This window comes from Gallus gallus, chromosome 2 (genome assembly GCF_016699485.2).
Source record: "Gallus gallus isolate bGalGal1 chromosome 2, bGalGal1.mat.broiler.GRCg7b, whole genome shotgun sequence".
Classification (NCBI taxonomy): domain Eukaryota; kingdom Metazoa; phylum Chordata; class Aves; order Galliformes; family Phasianidae; genus Gallus; species Gallus gallus.
The window spans coordinates 148,472,813-148,491,064 of record NC_052533.1 but is presented as its reverse complement, the minus strand read 5'-3'; the positions used below and the strand labels follow the sequence as shown (position 1 = coordinate 148,491,064).

The window sequence follows — 18,252 nt, the reverse complement described above, 5'->3', positions numbered from 1 at the left end:
TGGAGTTGGAGGTCTCGTTTCCCAACTGGGGGTGGTCTGCGGGTCTACAGATACGTTTTGTTAGACCAGAAAGGAAGAAATCTGTCCGCCCTACGTGGTAGAAAGGGCACTGTGTGAGCGGATTATGGCTGTAGGGACCGTTGTTGCGTTGTATGAAAGCATTTGATCTCTTCCTGGGCCCTGAAGGTGTAGACTGAAGGTGGTGGGGAGCACCGCTCGCACCACCTCGGCCCCAAAGCACGTAGAACCAGAGGAAATACAGGGTGTAAAAAAATGAGGGGGGAAAAGGATAGCACGCAACCATTCCATGGCTCTGTGGTCTGTAAGGACCCTTCCAACCCAACACAACCATTCCATGGCTCTGTGATCTGTAAGGACCCTTCCAACCCAGCACAACCACTCCATGGCTCTTTGGTCTCTAAGGACCCTTCCAACACAACCCAACCATTCCATTGCTCTGTGGTCTGTAAGGACCCTTCCAACCCAACACAACCATTCCATGGCTCTGTGGTCTGTAAGGACCCTCCCAGCACAACCCAATACAACCCAACCCAACACAACCATTCCAGGGCTCTGTGGCCTGTAAGGACCCTTCCAACTCAACACAACTGAACACAACCATTCCATTGCTCTGTGGTCTGTAAGGACCCTTCCAACTCAACCCAACACAACCCAACACAACCATTCCAGGGCTCTGTGGTCTGTAAGGACCCTTCCAACCCAACCTAACCCAATACAACACAACCATTCCATGGCTCTGTGGTCTGTAAGGACCCTTCCAACCCAACCCAACACAACCATTCCATGTCTCTGTGATCTGTAAGGACCCTCCCAGAACAACCCAACTCAACCCAACCCAACACAACACAACCATTCTGTGGCTCTGTGATCTGTAAGGACCCTTCCAACTCAACACAACACAACCCAACCCAACCCAACCCAACCATTCCATGGCTCTGTGGCCTGTAAGGACCCTTCCAACTCAACCTAACCCAACACAACACAACCATTCCATGGCTCTGTGATCTGTAAGGACCCTTCCAACTCAACACAACACAACACAACACAACCATTCCATGGCTCTGTGATCTGTAAGGACCCTTCCAACACAACCCAGACCCTTCCAACACAACCCAACCATTCCATTGCTCTGTGGTCTGTAAGGACCCTCCCAGAACAACCCAGTACAACCCAACCCAACACAACCATTCCATGGCTCTGTGGTCTGTAAGGACCCTCCCAGAACAACCCAATACAACCCAACCCAACACAACCATTCCATGGCTCTGTGGTCTGTAAGGACCCTTCCAACCCAACACAACCATTCCAGGGCTCTGTGGTCTGTAAGGACCCTCCCAGCACAACCCAATACAACCCAACCCAACACAACCATTCCAGGGCTCTGTGGCCTGTAAGGACCCTTCCAACTCAACACAACTGAACACAACCATTCCATTGCTCTGTGGTCTGTAAGGACCCTTCCAACTCAACCCAACACAACCCAACACAACCATTCCAGGGCTCTGTGGTCTGTAAGGACCCTTCCAACCCAACCTAACCCAATACAACACAACCATTCCATGGCTCTGTGGTCTGTAAGGACCCTTCCAACTCAACCCAACACAACCATTCCATGTCTCTGTGATCTGTAAGGACCCTCCCAGAACAACCCAACTCAACCCAACACAACACAACACAACCATTCTGTGGCTCTGTGATCTGTAAGGACCCTTCCAACTCAACACAACACAACCCAACCCAACCCAACCCAACCATTCCATGGCTCTGTGGCCTGTAAGGACCCTTCCAACTCAACCTAACCCAACACAACACAACCATTCCATGGCTCTGTGATCTGTAAGGACCCTTCCAACTCAACACAACACAACCCAACACAACACAACCATTCCATGGCTCTGTGATCTGTAAGGACTCTTCCAGCACAACCCAACACAACCATTCCATGGCTCTGTGATCTGTAAGGACCCTTCCAAACCAGCCCAGCCCAACCTGTTCTGTGTCCCTAATCTATAGGGTCCCTTCCACCCCAACCCAACAGAACCCATCCTATGGCTCTATAGTCTCTAAGCTCCCTTCCAACCAGACAGTTCCCTGACTCCATATAGGGTCCCTTCCAACCCAACCGATCCTATATCACTGTCACCTATAAAGCCCCTTCCAACCCACCCCATTCCACGCCCCTATGGTCTATAAGGACCCTCCCACCCCACCCGGTGCCCACATCCAACCTCCCCCCCCCCTCATCCCCCTCCTCTCCCCCCCACAGCACGGGGGGGGGGGGGCGCAGAGCCCCAGCTGCACACATATATGGAGCTCATTTCCCCCCTTCCCCCCCAGGGATCCATCACTCACCCACCCTATAGCAAAAGGCACATTGCCCCCCTCGGGGGGCAGCCGGGGGGGGGGGGGGGGGGCTGCATCTCTACATTTCCTTTTCAAGGCTGGCCGATGACAAATGGCATTTGTCACATTGAGGTGAAGCTGTTGCCCCCCCCCCCCCTGCCCCCCAGCTGCACTAACACGTTTTCCTTTGGGCTCTCGTGGCACTAACAGCTCCACTGTGGCACTGCAGCGGGGCCATCCCCACCGCCGGGCTCAGCTGGGATGGGGGAGCACCGCTAATTGGGGTGGGGGAAGGGGCAGCCCCCCCCCCTTCCCCCCGATGGCCATCATTCCCATTCTCTGGGTCTGCCATCATCAGTCCCTGTGGGGATGGTGGTGGTGTGATGGGCTGGAGCTCCCTGACCACGGCTATGGGGTTCCAATTATCCATGGCTATGGGGGTCCTGGTGCCCCATGGCTATGGGGTTGTAATGGCTATGGGGGTCCTGGTGCCCTATGGCTATGGGGTACTGATTCTCCATGGCTATGGAGGTCCTGGTGCCCCATAGTTGTGGGGTTCCCAATTCTCCATGGCTATGGGGGCCATGGTGCCCCATGGCTGTGGGGTTCTAATGGCTATGGGGGTCCTGGTGCCCCATGGCTATGGGGTACTGATTCTCCATGGCTGTGGGAGTCCTGGTGCCCCATGGCTGTGGGGGTCCTGGTGCCCCATGGCTATGGGGTTGTAATGGCTATGGTGGTCCCAGTGCCCCATGGCTATGGGGTCCTAATGGCTACGGGGGTCCTGGTACCCTATAGCTATGGGGTTCCCAATTATCTATGACTATGGTGTTGTAATGGCTATGGTGGTCCCAGTGCCCCATGGCTATGGGGTTCTGATTCTCTGTGGCTATGGGGGTCATGGTGCCCCATGGCTGTGGGGTTCCAATTATCCATGGCTGTGGGGGTCCCGGTGCCCCATGGTTATGGGGTTCCAATTATCCATGGCTGTGGGGGTCCTGGTGCCCCATGGCTATGGGGTTGTAATGGCTATGGGGGTCCTGGTGCTCTATGGCTATGGGGTACTGATTCTCCATGGCTATGGGGGTCCTGGTGCCCCATAGTTGTGGGGTTCCCAATTCTCCACGGCTATGGGGGCCATGGTGCCCCATGGCTGTGGGGTTCTAATGGCTATGGGGGTCCTGGTGCCCCATGGCTATGGGGTACTGATTCTCCATGGCTATGGGAGTCCTGGTGCCCCAAATCTGTGGGGTTCCCAATTCTCCACGGCTATGGGGGCCATGGTGCCCCATGGCTGTGGGGTTCTAATGGCTATGGGGGTCCTGGTGCCCCATGGCTATGGGGTACTGATTCTCCATGGCTGTGGGGGTCCTGGTGCCCCATGGCTGTGGGGTTCCAGTTATCCATGGCTGTGGGGGTCCTGGTGCCCCATGGCTATGGGGTTGTAATGGCTATGGTGGTCCCAGTGCCCCATGGCAATGGGGTCCTAATGGCTACGGGTGTCCTGGTACCCTATAGCTATGGGGTTCCCAATTCTCTATGACTATGGTGTTGTAATGGCTATGGTGGTCCCAGTGCCCCATGGCTATGGGGTTCTGATTCTCTGTGGCTATGGGGGTCATGGTGCCCCATGGCTGTGGGGTTCCAATTATCCATGGCTGTGGGGGTCCTGGTGCCCTATGGCTATGGGGTTCCCAATTCTCCATGGCTGTGGGGGTCACAGTGCCCCATGGCTATGGGGTTCCAATTATCCATGGCTATGGGGATCCTGGTGCCCCATGCTATGGGGTTCCAATTATCCATGGCTGTGGGGGTCCTGGTGCCCCATGGCTGTGGGGTTCCAATTATCCATGGCTGTGGGGGTCCTGGTGCCCCATGGCTGTGGGGTTCCAATTATCCATGGCTGTGGGGGTCCTGGTGCCCCATGGCTATGGGGTTGTAATGGCTATGGTGGTCCCAGTGCCCCATGGCAATGGGGTCCTAATGGCTACGGGGGTCCTGGTGCCCCATGGCTATGGAGTTCCCTATTCTTTGTAGCTATGGGGGTCATGGTGCCCCATGGCTGTGGGGTTCTAATGGCTATGATGGTCTCAGTGCCCCATGGCTATGGGGTTCTAATGGCTATGGTGGTCCCAGTGCCCCATGGCTATGGGGTTCCCAATTCTTTGTAGCTATGGGGTCCTGGTGCCCCATGGCTGTGGGGTTCTAATGGCTATGATGGACTCAGTGCTCCTTGGCTATGGGGTTCTAATGGCTATGGGGGTCCTGGTGCCCCATATCTATGGGGTTCCCAATTCTCTGTGGCTATGGGGGTCCTGGTGCCCCATGTCTATGGGGTTCTGATTCTCTGTGGCTATGGGAATCCTGGTACCTCATGGCTGTGGGGTTCTAATGGCTATGGGGTCACGGTGCCCCATGGCTATGGGGTCCTCAAGACTATGGGAGTCACGGTGCCCCACAGCTATGGGGTTCCCAATTCTCCATGGCTATGGGGTACTGATTCTCCATGGCTATGGGTGTCCTGGTGCCCCAAAGTTGTGGGGTTCCCAATTCTCCATGGCTATGGGGGTCATGGTGCCCCATGGCTATGGGGTTGTAATGGCTACGGTGGTCCTGGTATCCCATGGCTATGGGGTTCTAATGGCTATGGGGGTCATGGTGCCCCATATATATGGGGTTCCCAATTCTCTGGCTATGGGGGTCATGGTGCCCCATGGCTATGGGGTTCTAATGGCTATGGGTGTCCTGGTGCCCCATGGCTATGGGGTTCCAATTATCCATGGCTGTGGGGGTCCTGGTGCCCTATGGCTATGGGGTTCCCAATTCTCTGTGGCTATGGGAATCCTGGTACCTCATGGCTGTGGGGTTCTAATGGCTATGGGGGTCCTGGTGCCCCATATATACGGGGTTCCCAATTCTCTGTGGCTATGGGAGTCATGGTACCCCATGGCTATGGGGTTCTAATGGCTATGGGGATCATGGTGCCCCTTGGCTATGGGGTTCCCAATTCTCTGTGACGATGGAAGTCCTGGTGCCCCATGATTATGGGGTTCTAATAGTTACGGTGGTCTCAGTGCCCCATGACTATGGGGTCCTGGTACCTCATGGCTATGGGGTTCTAATGGCTATGGGGGTCCTGGTGCCCCATGGCCATGGGGTTCCCAATTCTTTGTAGCTATGGGGGTCGTGGTGCCCCATGGCTATGGGGTACCGATTCTCCATGACTATGGGGGTCCTGGTGCCCCATGTCTATGGGGTTCTGATTCTCTGTGGCTATGGGAATCCTGGTACCTCATGACTATGGGGTTCTAATGGCTATGGGGTCACGGTGCCCCATGGCTATGGGGTCCTCAAGGCTATGGGAGTCACGGTGCCCCACAGCTATGGGGTTCCCAATTCTCCATGGCTATGGGGTACTGATTCTCCATGGCTATGGGTGTCCTGGTGCCCCATAGTTGTGGGGTTCCCAATTCTCCATGGCTATGGGGGTCATGGTGCCCCATGGCTATGGGGTTCTAATGGCTACGGGGGTCCTGGTATCCCATGGCTATGGGGTTCTAATGGCTATGGGGGTCATGGTGCCCCATATATATGGGGTTCCCAATTCTCTGGCTATGGGGGTCATGGTGCCCCATGGCTATGGGGTTCTAATGGCTATGGGTGTCCTGGTGCCCCATGGCTATGGGGTTCCAATGGCTATGGGTGTCCTGGTGCCCCATGGCTATGGGGTTCCAATGGCTATGGGTGTCCTGGTGCCCCATGGCTATGGGGTTCCAATTATCCATGGCTGTGGGGGTCCTGGTGCCCTATGGCTATGGGGTTCCCAATTCTCTGTGGCTATGGGAATCCTGGTACCTCATGGCTCTGGGGTTCTAATGGCTATGGGGGTCAAGGTGCCCCATGGCTGTGGGGTTCTAATGGCTATGATGGTCTCAGTGCCCCATGGTTATGGGGTTCTAATGGCTATGGGGGTCCTGGTGCCCCATGGCTATGGAGTTCCCTATTCTTTGTAGCTATGGGGGTCATGGTGCCCCATGGCTGTGGGGTTCTAATGGCTATGATGGTCTCAGTGCCCCATGGCTATGGGGTTCTAATGGCTATGGTGGTCCCAGTGCCCCATGGCTATGGGGTTCCCAATTCTTAGTAGCTATGGGGTCCTGGTGCCCCATGGCTGTGGGGTTCTAATGGCTATGATGGACTCAGTGCTCCTTGGCTATGGGGTTCTAATGGCTATGGGGGTCCTGGTGCCCCATATCTATGGGGTTCCCAATTCTCTGTGGGTATGGAGGTGCTGGTGCCCCATGGCTATGGGGTTCTAATGGCTATGGGGATCATGGTGCCCCATGGCTATGGGGTTCCCAATTCTCTGTGACGATGGAAGTCCTGGTGCCCCATGATTATGGAGTTCTACTAGTTACGGTGGTCTCAGTGCCCCATGACTATGGGGGTCCTGGTGCCCCATGGCTATGGGGCTCTAATGGATATGGGGGTCCTGGTGCCCCATATCTATGGGGTTCCCAGTTCTCTGTGGCTATGGGAATCCTGGTACCTCATGGCTATGGGGTTCTAATGGCTATGGGGGTCCTGGTGCCCCATGTCTATGGGGTTCTGATTCTCTGTGGCTATGGAGGTCCTGGTGCCCCATGGCTATGGGGTTCTAATGGCTATGGGGGTCCTGGTGCCTCATGGCTATTGGGTTCCCAATTCTTTGTAGCTATGGGGTCCTGGTGCCCCATGGCTATGGGGTTCTAATGGCTACGGGGGTCCTGGTGCCCCACAGCTATGGGGATTCCCAATTCTCTGTGGCTATGGGGGTCATGGTACCTCATGGCTATGGGGTTCTAATGGCTATGGGGGTCCTGGTGCCCCATGGCTATGAGGTTCCCAATTCTCCATGGCTATGGGGGTCCTGGTGCCCCATGGCTATGGGGTTCTAATGGCTATGGGGGTCCTGGTGCCCCATGGCTATGAGGTTCCCAATTCTCCATGGCTATGGGGGTCATGGTGCCCCATGGCTGTGGGGTTCTAATGGCTATGATGGACTCAGTGCCCCATGGTTATGGGGTTCTAATGGCTATGGGGGTCCTGGTGCCCCATGGCTATGGGGTTCCCAGTTCTCCATGGCTATGGGGGTCATGGTGCCCCATGACTATGGGGTTCTAATGGGTACGGGGGTCCTGGTGCCCCATGGCTATGGGGTTCCCAATTCTTTGTAGCTATGGGGTCCTGGTGCCCCATGACTATGGGGTTCTAATGGCTACGGGGGTCCTGGTGCCCCACAGCTATGGGGATTCCCAATTCTCTGTGGCTATGGGGGTCATGGTACCTCATGGCTATGGGGTTCTAATGGCTATGGGGGTCCTGGTGCCCCATGGCTATGAGGTTCCCAATTCTCCATGGCTATGGGGGTCCTGGTGCCCCATGGCTATGGGGTTCTAATGGCTATGGGAGTCACGGTGCCCCACGGCGATGGGGATTCCCAATTCTCTGGCTATGGGGGTCATGGTGCCCCATGGCTATGGGGTTCTAATGGCTATGGGTGTCCTGGTGCCCCATGGCTATGGGGTTCCAATTATCCATGGCTGTGGGGGTCCTGGTGCCCTATGGCTATGGGGTTCCCAATTCTCTGTGGCTATGGGAATCCTGGTACCTCATGGCTGTGGGGTTCTAATGGCTATGGGGGTCCTGGTGCCCCATATATACGGGGTTCCCAATTCTCTGTGGCTATGGGAGTCATGGTACCCCATGGTTATGGGGTTCTAATGGCTATGGGGGTCATTGTGCCCCATGGCTATGGGGTTCTGATTCTCTGTGACGATGGTGGTGCTGGTGCCCCATGGCTATGGGGTTCTAATACTTACAGTGGTCCCAGTGCCCCAGGGCTATGGGGGTCCTGGTACCTCATGGCTATGGGGTTCTAATGGCTATGGGGGTCCTGGTGCCCCATGGCTATGGGGTTCCCAATTCTCCATGGCTATGGGGGTCCTGGTGCCCCATGGCTGTGGGGTTCTAATGGCTATGATGGACTCAGTGCCCCATGGTTATGGGGTTCTAATGGCTACAGGGGTCCTGGTGCCTCATGGCTATGGGGTTCCCAATTCTTTGTAGCTATGGGGTCCTGGTGCCCCATGACTATGGGGTTCTAATGGCTATGGGGGTCCTGGTGCCCCATGGCTATGGGGTTCCCAATTCTCTGTGGCTAGGGGAGTCATGGTACCTCATGGCTATGGGGTTCTAATGGCTATGGGGGTCCTGGTGCCCCATGGCTATGAGGTTCCCAATTCTCCATGGCTATGGGGGTCATGGTGCCCCATGGCTGTGGGGTTCTAATGGCTATGATGGACTCAGTGCCCCATGGTTATGGGGTTCTAATGGCTATGGGGGTCCTGGTGCCCCATGGCTATGGGGTTCCCAGTTCTCCATGGCTATGGGGGTCATGGTGCCCCATGACTATGGGGTTCTAATGGGTACGGGGGTCCTGGTGCCCCATGGCTATGGGGTTCCCAATTCTTTGTAGCTATGGGGTCCTGGTGCCCCATGACTATGGGGTTCTAATGGCTACGGGGGTCCTGGTGCCCCACGGCTATGGGGATTCCCAATTCTCTGTGGCTATGGGGGTCCTGGTGCCCCATGGCTATGGGGTCCTCATGGCTATGGGAGTCACGGTGCCCCACGGCTATGGGGTTCCCAATTCTCCGTGGCTATGGGGTGGGACACCGGGTCAGGGTGTCCCCATATCCGGGAGGTGACGGTGGGCGGCGGTGTCACCGCGGTTCTGTGCTCAGGATCTGACCCTGAAGCTGTGCCTGATCCGGAGCGTCGCCATGGTCAGCCGGGCCGTCCGCGGCAGCACCAAATGCACCGACTTCGCTTTGGGTCGCAAAGCCGAACTCGTGGCGCAGATGGTGGTGAGTATTGGGGGGCCGGTGGGGGGACTCGGGGTGGGGGTCGGGATTTGGGGGGGGTGGGGTGAATGGGGGTCCCCCATCCCCGTATTCTCGGTCTGTGTTGCAGGAGTTCATCAAAGCTGAACCTCTGGACTCGATGAGGACGCCGGTGCGGCAGTGGGCGATGGTGACCTGCACACACCTGGTGTATCCTTCTTGGTAGAGCCGAGGGATGGGTGGGTTGGGAAGGTCCTGGAAGGTCATAGAGAGGTGGCGTGGTTGGGTTGGGTTGGGTTCAGAGGGTCATAGAGACATGAGATGTTGGGATTGGGTTGGGTTGGGAAGGTCCTGCAAGGTCATAGAGAGGTGGCGTGGTTGGGTTGGGTTGGGTTGGGTTCATAGGGTCATAGAGACATGGGATGTTGGGATTGGGTTGGGTTGGGAGGGTCCTGGAAGGTCATAGAGACATGAGATGTTGGGATTGGGTTGGGTTGGGAAGGTCCTGGCAGGTCATAGAGAGATGGCGTGGTTGGGTTGGGTTGAGTTGGGTTGGGTTCAGAGGGTCATAGAGACATGGGATGTTGGGATTGGGTTGGGTTGGGAGGGTCCTGGAAGGTCATAGAGAGGTGGCGTGGTTGGGTTGGGTTGGGTTGGGTTCAGAGGGTCATAGAGACATGGGATGTTGGGATTGGGTTGGGTTGGGAGGGTCCTGGAAGGTCATAGAGAGGTGACGTGGTTGGGTTGGGTTGGGTTGGGTTCAGAGGGTCATAGAAACAAGGGATGTTGGGATTGGGTTGGGTTGGGAAGGTCCTGGAAGGTCATAGAGACGTGGGGTGGTTGGGTTGGGTTGGGTTCAGAGGGTCATAGAGACATGGGATGTTGGGATTGGGTTGGGTTGGGAGGGTCCTGGAAGGTCATAGAGACATGAGATGTTGGGATTGGGTTGGGTTGGGAAGGTCCTGGCAGGTCATAGAGAGATGGCGTGGTTGGGTTGGGTTGAGTTGGGTTGGGTTCAGAGGGTCATAGAGACATGGGATGTTGGGATTGGGTTGGGTTGGGAGGGTCCTGGAAGGTCATAGAGAGGTGGCGTGGTTGGGTTGGGTTGTGTTGGGTTCAGAGGGTCATAGAGACATGAAATGTTGGGATTGGGTTGGGTTGGGAGGGTCCTGGAAGGTCATAGAGACGTGGTTGGGTTGGGTTGGGTTGAGTTCAGAGGGTCATAGAGACATGAGATGTTGGGATTGGGTTGGGTTGGGAAGGTCCTGGAAGGTCATAGAGAGGTGGCGTGGTTGGGTTGGGTTGGGTTGGGTTCAGAGGGTCATAGAAACAAGGGATGTTGGGATTGGGTTGGGTTGGGAAGGTCCTGGAAGGTCATAGAGACGTGGGGTGGTTGGGTTGGGTTGGGTTCAGAGGGTCATAGAGACATGGGATGTTGGGATTGGGTTGGGTTGGGAGGGTCCTGGAAGGTCATAGAGACATGAGATGTTGGGATTGGGTTGGGTTGGGAAGGTCCTGGCAGGTCATAGAGAGATGGCGTGGTTGGGTTGGGTTGAGTTGGGTTGGGTTCAGAGGGTCATAGAGACATGGGATGTTGGGATTGGGTTGGGTTGGGAGGGTCCTGGAAGGTCATAGAGAGGTGGCGTGGTTGGGTTGGGTTGTGTTGGGTTCAGAGGGTCATAGAGACATGAAATGTTGGGATTGGGTTGGGTTGGGAGGGTCCTGGAAGGTCATAGAGACGTGGTTGGGTTGGGTTGGGTTGAGTTCAGAGGGTCATAGAGACATGAGATGTTGGGATTGGGTTGGGTTGGGAAGGTCCTGGAAGGTCATAGAGAGGTGGCGTGGTTGGGTTGGGTTGGGTTGGGTTCAGAGGGTCATAGAGACATGGGATGTTGGGATTGGGTTGGGTTGGGAAGGTCCTGGAAGGTCATAGAGATGTGGGGTGGTTGGGTTGGGTTGAGTTGGGTTGGGTTCAGAGGGTCATAGAGACATGGGATGTTGGGATTGGGTTGGGTTGGGAGGGTCCTGGAAGGTCATAGAGAGGTGGCGTGGTTGGGTTGGGTTGGGTTGGGTTCAGAGGGTCATAGAGACATGAAATGTTGGGATTGGGTTGGGTTGGGAGGGTCCTGGAAGGTCATAGAGACGTGGGGTGGTTGGGTTGGGTTGAGTTCAGAGGGTCATAGAGACATGAGATGTTGGGATTGGGTTGGGTTGGGAAGGTCCTGGCAGGTCATAGAGAGGTGGCGTGGTTGGGTTGGGTTGGGTTGGGTTCAGAGGGTCATAGAGACATGGGATGTTGGGATTGGGTTGGGTTGGGAGGGTCCTGGAAGGTCATAGAGACATGAGATGTTGGGATTGGGTTGGGTTGGGAAGGTCCTGGCAGGTCATAGAGAGATGGCGTGGTTGGGTTGGGTTGAGTTGGGTTGGGTTCAGAGGGTCATAGAGACATGGGATGTTGGGATTGGGTTGGGTTGGGAGGGTCCTGGAAGGTCATAGAGAGGTGGCGTGGTTGGGTTGGGTTGGGTTGGGTTCAGAGGGTCATAGAGACATGAAATGTTGGGATTGGGTTGGGTTGGGAGGGTCCTGGAAGGTCATAGAGACGTGGGGTGGTTGGGTTGGGTTGAGTTCAGAGGGTCATAGAGACATGAGATGTTGGGATTGGGTTGGGTTGGGAAGGTCCTGGCAGGTCATAGAGACGTGGGGTGGTTGGGTTGGGTTGAGTTCAGAGGGTCATAGAGACATGAGATGTTGGGATTGGGTTGGGTTGGGAAGGTCCTGGCAGGTCATAGAGAGGTGGCGTGGTTGGGTTGGGTTGGGTTGGGTTCAGAGGGTCATAGAGACATGGGATGTTGGGATTGGGTTGGGTTGGGAAGGTCCTGGAAGGTCATAGAGAGGTGGCGTGGTTGGGTTGGGTTGGGTTGGGTTCAGAGGGTCATAGAGACATGGGATGTTGGGATTGGGCTGGGTTGGGAGGGTCCTGGAAGGTCATAGAGAGGTGGCGTGGTTGGGTTGGGTTGGGTTGGTTTCAGAGGGTCATAGAGACATGAAATGTTGGGATTGGGTTGGGTTGGGAGGGTCCTGGCAGGTCATAGAGAGATGGCGTGGTTGGGTTGGGTTGGGTTGGGCTGGGTTGAGTTCAGAGGGTCATAGAGACATGGTATGTTGGGATTGGGTTGGGTTGGGAAGGTCCTGGCAGGTCATAGAGAGATGGCGTGGTTGGGTTGGGTTGGGTTGGGTTCAGAGGGTCATAGAGACATGGGATGTTGGGATTGGGTTGGGTTGGGAGGGTCCTGGAAGGTCATAGAGAGGTGGCGTGGTTGGGTTGGGTTGGGTTGGGTTCAGAGGGTCATAGAGACATGGGATGTTGGGATTGGGTTGGGTTGGGAAGGTCCTGGAAGGTCATTGAGATGTGGGGTGGTTGGGATTGGGTTGGGTTGGGTTCAGAGGATCATAGAGACAAGGGATGTTGGGATTGGGCTGGGTTGGGAGGGTCCTGGAAGGTCATAGAGACGTGGGGTGGTTGGGTTGGGTTGGGTTCAGAGGGTCATAGAGACATGGGGTGGTTGGATTGGATTAGGAAGGTCCTGGAAGGCCATAAAGATGTGGGATGGTTGAGTTAGGAAGGTCCTGAAACGTCATCATAGAAGGGGTTCTGTTGAATGGGTCCTGAAAGATCATAGAGCTGTGGGGTCGTTGGTTGGAAAGGTCCTGAAACGTATTCATCAAAAGGGTTGGGTTGGGTTCGTCTTTAAAGGTCACCTTAGAAGGGATTGGGTCAGAAGGGTCCTGAAAGATCACAGAGCCATGGGATGGTTGGGATGGTCTTTAAAGGTCACCTTAGAAGGGATTGGGTCAGAAGGGTCCTGAAAGATCACAGAGCCATGGGATGGTTGGGATGGTCTTTAAAGGTCACCTTAGATGGGATTGGGTCAAAAGGGTCCTGAAAGATCGCAGAGCCATGGGATGGTTGTGTTGGGAGGGTCCTGAAAGGTAATCATAGAAGGGGTTGGGTTGGGATGGTCCTGAAAGGTAATCTTAGAAGGGATTGGGTCAGAAGGGTCCTGCAAGATCACAGAGCCATGGGATGGTTGGGGTGGAAGGGTCCTGAAAGGTAATTGTAGAAGGGGTTGGGTTGGGATGGTCTTTAAAGGTCACTTTAGAAGGGATTGGGTCAGAAGGGTCCTGAAAGGTAATCGTAGAAGGGGTTGGGTTGGTATGGTCTTTAAAGGTCACCTTTGAAGGGATTGGGTCAGAAGGGTCCTGAAAGATCAAAGAGCCATGGGATGGTTGGGTTGGAGGGGTCCTGAAAGGTGATCATAGAAGGGGTTGGGTTGGGATGGTCTTTAAAGGTCACCCTAGAAGGGATTGGGTCAGAAGGGTCCTGAAAGGTAATCGTAGAAGGGATTGGGTCAGAAGGGTCCTGAAAGATCACAGAGCCATGGGATGGTTGGGTTGGGAGGGTCCTTAAAGGTCAGCGGAGAAGGAATTGGGGTAGAAAGGTCCTGAAAGGTCTCTTCAAAGTGGGCATGGTGGGGATGGATTGGGGTTGGACTGGAGGGTCCTGGAGGTCTCTTCCAACCCCAATGACCCCATAGACGCGTTGCTGGGCCAGCAGACTGTTGTTCCATCCCTCCCATGGCTCTCCTGAACCCCCACTTCAGTCTCCTGGAGCCCCAACTCAACGACCCCGACCGCACGGAGCTGACGGATGCATGCCTGGCCGGCGTCCTGGCGCTGCCCCCATTGGACCCTCTGTGCGACCGCGATGGGGACGGCGGCGATGCGCCCTACAGCGAGGTGGGGGGGCGGGGGGGGGGGTCTCCATCCCCTATTCCTGGGGGTACCCCTTCTGTCCCCTACTCCTGGGGGTCCCCCTGTCCATCTCCCACTTCTGGGGGTACCCCTTCTATCCCCTATTCCTGGGGGTCCCCTGTCCATCTCCCACTCCTTGGGGTGTCCTCTCCATCCCCAGCTCCTGGGGATACCCCATCTATCTCCCACTCCTGGGGGGGTTCCCCCCATCCACTACTCCTGGAGGTCCCCCTGTCCATCTCCCACTTCTGGGGGTACCCCTTCTATCCCCTATTCCTGGGGGTCCCCTGTCCATCTCCCACTTCTGGGGGGGTTCCCCCCAACCACTACTCCTGGGGGTCCCCTGTCCTTCCCCCACTCCTGGGGGTGTTCCCCTCACTGCCTATTCCTGGGGGTACCCCATCTATCTCCCACTCCAGGGAGTGTCCCCTCCATCCCCTGTTCCTGGGGGTATCCCTTCTATCCCCTACTCCTGGGGGTCCCCTGTCCATCTCCCACTTCTGGGGGGGTTCCCCCCAACCACTACTCCTGGGGGTCCCCTGTCCTTCCCCCACTCCTGGGGGTGTTTCCCCCACTGCCTATTCCTGGGGGTACCCCATCTATCTCCCTCTCCTGGGGGTGTCCCCTCCATCCCCTATTCCTGGGGGTCCCCTGTCCATCTCCCACTCCTTGGGGTGTCCCCTCCATCCCCAACTCCTGGGGGTCCCCTGTCCATCTCCCACTCCTGGGGGTGTCCCCTCCATCCCCAACTCCTGGGGGTCCCCTGTCCATCCCCCACTCCTGGGGGTGTTCCCTCCATCCCCCACTCCTGGGGGTACCCCTTCTATCCCCTATTCCTGGGGGTCCCCTGTCCATCTCCCACTCCTGGGGGTGTTCCCCTCACTGCCTATTCCTGGGGGTACCCCATCTATCTCCCACTCCTGGGGGTGTCCCCTCCATCCCCTACTCCTGGAGGTCCCCTGTCCATCTCCCAATCCTGAGAGTGTCCCCTCCATCCCCTATTCTTGGGGGTACCCCATCTATCTCCCACTCCAGGGAGTGTCCCCTCCATCCCCTGTTCCTGGGGGTACCCCTTCTATCCCCTACTCCTGGGGGTCCCCTGTCCATCTCCCACTTCTGGGGGGGTTCCCCGCATCCACTACTCCTGGGGGTCCCCTGTCCTTCCCCCACTCCTGGGGGTGTTTCCCCCACTGCCTATTCCTGGGGGTACCCCATCTATCTCCCACTCCTGGGGGTGTCCCCTCCATCCCCTACTCCTGGGGGTCCCCTGTCCATCTCCCACTTCTGGGGGTGCCCTCTCCATCCCCAACTCCTGGGGGTGTCCCCTCCATCCCCCACTCCTGGGGGTGTCCCCTCCACCACCTATTCCTGGGGGTCCCCTGTCCATCTCCCACTCCTGGGAGTGTCCCCCCCATCCCCTATTCTTGGGGGTACCCCATCTATCTCCCTCTCCTGGGGGTGTCCCCTCCATCCCCTGTTCCTGGCAGTACCCCTTTCATCCCCCACTCCTGGGGGTACCCAACCCTCCACCCCCCACTCCTGGAAGCGCCCCCTCCATCTCCCACTCTTGAGGATGTCCCCTCCATCCCCTATCCCTGGGGCTCCCCCCTCCACCCCCCAACTTCTGGGGGTACCCCACCACCCCCTGCTTCTGGGGGGTGCATCTCACAGCCCACAACCACTCCACAGGAGCTGTTTGCAGACACCTTTGGTGCCCTCCAGGAGCTGCTGAGGACCCTCCTGCAGCGCAGTCTGACCCCGCACGGCCTTCAGGACATGTTTGCGGTACATCCCACTTCCATCTCACCCGCCGCCCCCTTCCTGTGTCCCCCGAGGACCCCATCACCCCCCGGTAACGTTATCCCCCCACCCCATATCGCAGCATTTGGGCCCATGGATCAAATCCAGCAAGCAGCACGAGCGGCAGCGTGCCGTGGAGCTCAGCGCCGCGCTGCTGGACTTCTACCTGGGCAGGCTCAACGTCAGCGTAAGTGGGCATCAGTGGGGCCGCCTGTGGGTCCTGCTGCCATCCCTCTGCCATCCCAGTGCCATTCCAGTGCCATCCCTGTATATCCCAGTGCCATCTCAGTGCCATGCCAATGCCATGCCAATGCCATCCCAACGCCGTCTCAGTCCCATCCCAACGCCATCTCAGTCCCATCCCAATGCCATCCAAATGCCATCCCAGTCCCATCCCAGTGCCCTCCTGTTGCCATCCCAATGCCATCCCAGTCCTATCCCAATGCCATCCCAATGCCATCCCAGTCCCATCCCAGTGCCATCCCAGTCCCATCCCAGTGCCCTTCTGCTGCCATCCCAATGCCATCCCAATGCCATCCCAGCTCCATCCTGGTGCCATCCCAGCACCATCCCGGTGCCATCCCAGTGCCATCCCATCCCAGTGCCCTCCTGTTGCCATCCCAATGCCATCCCAGTCCCAGTGCCATCCCACTGCCATCCCAGTGCCGTCCCAGTGCTATCCCAACGCCATCCCAATGCAATCCTGGTGCTGTCCCAGTGCCATCCAGGTGCCATCCCACTCCCATCCCAATGCCCTCCTGCTGCCATCCCAGTCCCATCCCAATGCCATCCCAATGCCATCCCAGTGCCATCCCAGTCCCATCCCAGTGCCCTCCTGTTGCCATCCCAATGCCATCCCAGTGCCGTCCCAATGCCATCCCAGCGCCATCCCAGCACCATCCCGGTGCCATCCCAATGCCATCCCAGTATCATCCCAATGCCATCCCAGTCCCTTCCCAGTGCCCTCCTGTTGCCTTCCCAATGCCATCCCAGTGCCATCCCAATGCCCTCCTGCTGCCATCCCAGTGCCATCCCAGTGCTGTCCCAATGCCGTCCCAATGCCATCCCAATGCCATCCCAGCACCATCCCAATGCCATCCCAGCACCATCCCAATGCCATCCCAACGCCATCTCAGTCCCATCCCAATGCCATCCAAATGCCATCCCAGTCCCATCCCAGTGCCCTCCTGTTGCCATCCCAATGCCATCCCAGTCCTATCCCAGTGCCATCCCAATGCCATCCCAGTCCTATCCCAGTGCCATCGCAGTCCTATCCCAGTGCCCTCCTGTTGCCATCCCAGCACCATCCCGGTGCCATCCCAATGCCATCCCAGTGCCATCTCAGTCCCACCCCAGTGCCCTCCCGGTGCCATCCCAATGCCAACCCAGTGCCATACCAATGCCATCCCAGTACCATCCCAGTCCCATCCCAGTGCCATTCCAGTCCCATCCCTGTGCCCTCCTGTTGCCATCCCAATGCCGTCCCAGTGCCGCCCCAATGCCATCCCAGCGCCATCCCAGCGCCATCCCAGCACCATCCCGGTGCCATCCCAATGCCATCCCAGTATCATCCCAGTGCCATCCCAGTCCCTTCCCAGTGCCCTCCTGTTGCCTTCCCAATGCTATCCCAGGGCCATCCCAATGCCATCCCAATGCCATCCCAGTCCCATCCCAGTGCCCTCTTGTTGCCATCCCAATGCTATCCCAGTGCCGTCCCAATGCCACCCTGGTGCCATCCCAATGCCATCCCAGTATCATCCCAGTGCCATCCCAGTGCCCTCCTGTTGCCATCCCAGCGCCATCCCAATGCTGTCTCAGAGCCATCCCAGTACCATCCCAGTGCCATCCCAGTCCCATCCCAGTGCCCTCCTGTTGCCATCCCAATGCCATCCCAGTGTCGTCCCAATGCCATCCCAATGCCATCCCAGCGCCATCGCAGCGCCATCCCGTTGCCATCTCAGTATCATCCCAGTGCCATCCCAGTTCCATCCCAGTGCCCTTCTGCTGCCATCCCAATGCCATCCCAATGCCATCCCAGCTCCATCCTGGTGCCATCCCAGCACCATCCCGGTGCCATCCCAGTGCCATCCCAGTCCCAGTGCCCTCCTGTTGCCATCCCAATGCCATCCCAGTCCCAGTGCCATCCCAGTGCCGTCCCAGTGCTATCCCAACGCCATCCCAATGCAATCCTGGTGCTGTCCCAGTGCCATCCAGGTGCCATCCCACTCCCATCCCAATGCCCTCCTGCTGCCATCCCAGTCCCATCCCAATGCCATCCCAATGCCATCCCAGTGCCATCCCAGTCCCATCCCAGTGCCCTCCTGTTGCCATCCCAATGCCATCCCAGTGCCGTCCCAATGCCATCCCAGCGCCATCCCAGCACCATCCCGGT

The 18,252-nt window shown here is 57.3% G+C and overlaps 1 protein-coding gene across 3 annotated transcripts in view; it reads left to right on the top strand.

The window, feature by feature from the left end:
• Positions 1–18,252, top strand: part of LOC101749352 (maestro heat-like repeat-containing protein family member 1-like) — a 98,045-nt gene that overhangs the window by 45,151 nt on the left and 34,642 nt on the right. For 2 of the 3 annotated variants that reach the window (XM_025148109.3, XM_025148108.3), the window contains 5 exons: positions 9,150–9,272; positions 9,379–9,458; positions 13,910–14,045; positions 15,750–15,845; positions 15,943–16,047. In XM_025148109.3, coding sequence (XP_025003877.1) covers positions 9,150–9,272; positions 9,379–9,458; positions 13,910–14,045; positions 15,750–15,845; positions 15,943–16,047 — 540 coding nt within the window. The remainder of the gene's footprint in view (positions 1–9,149; positions 9,273–9,378; positions 9,459–13,909; positions 14,046–15,749; positions 15,846–15,942; positions 16,048–18,252) is intronic. The other variant, XM_046927233.1, reaches the window with a different exon arrangement.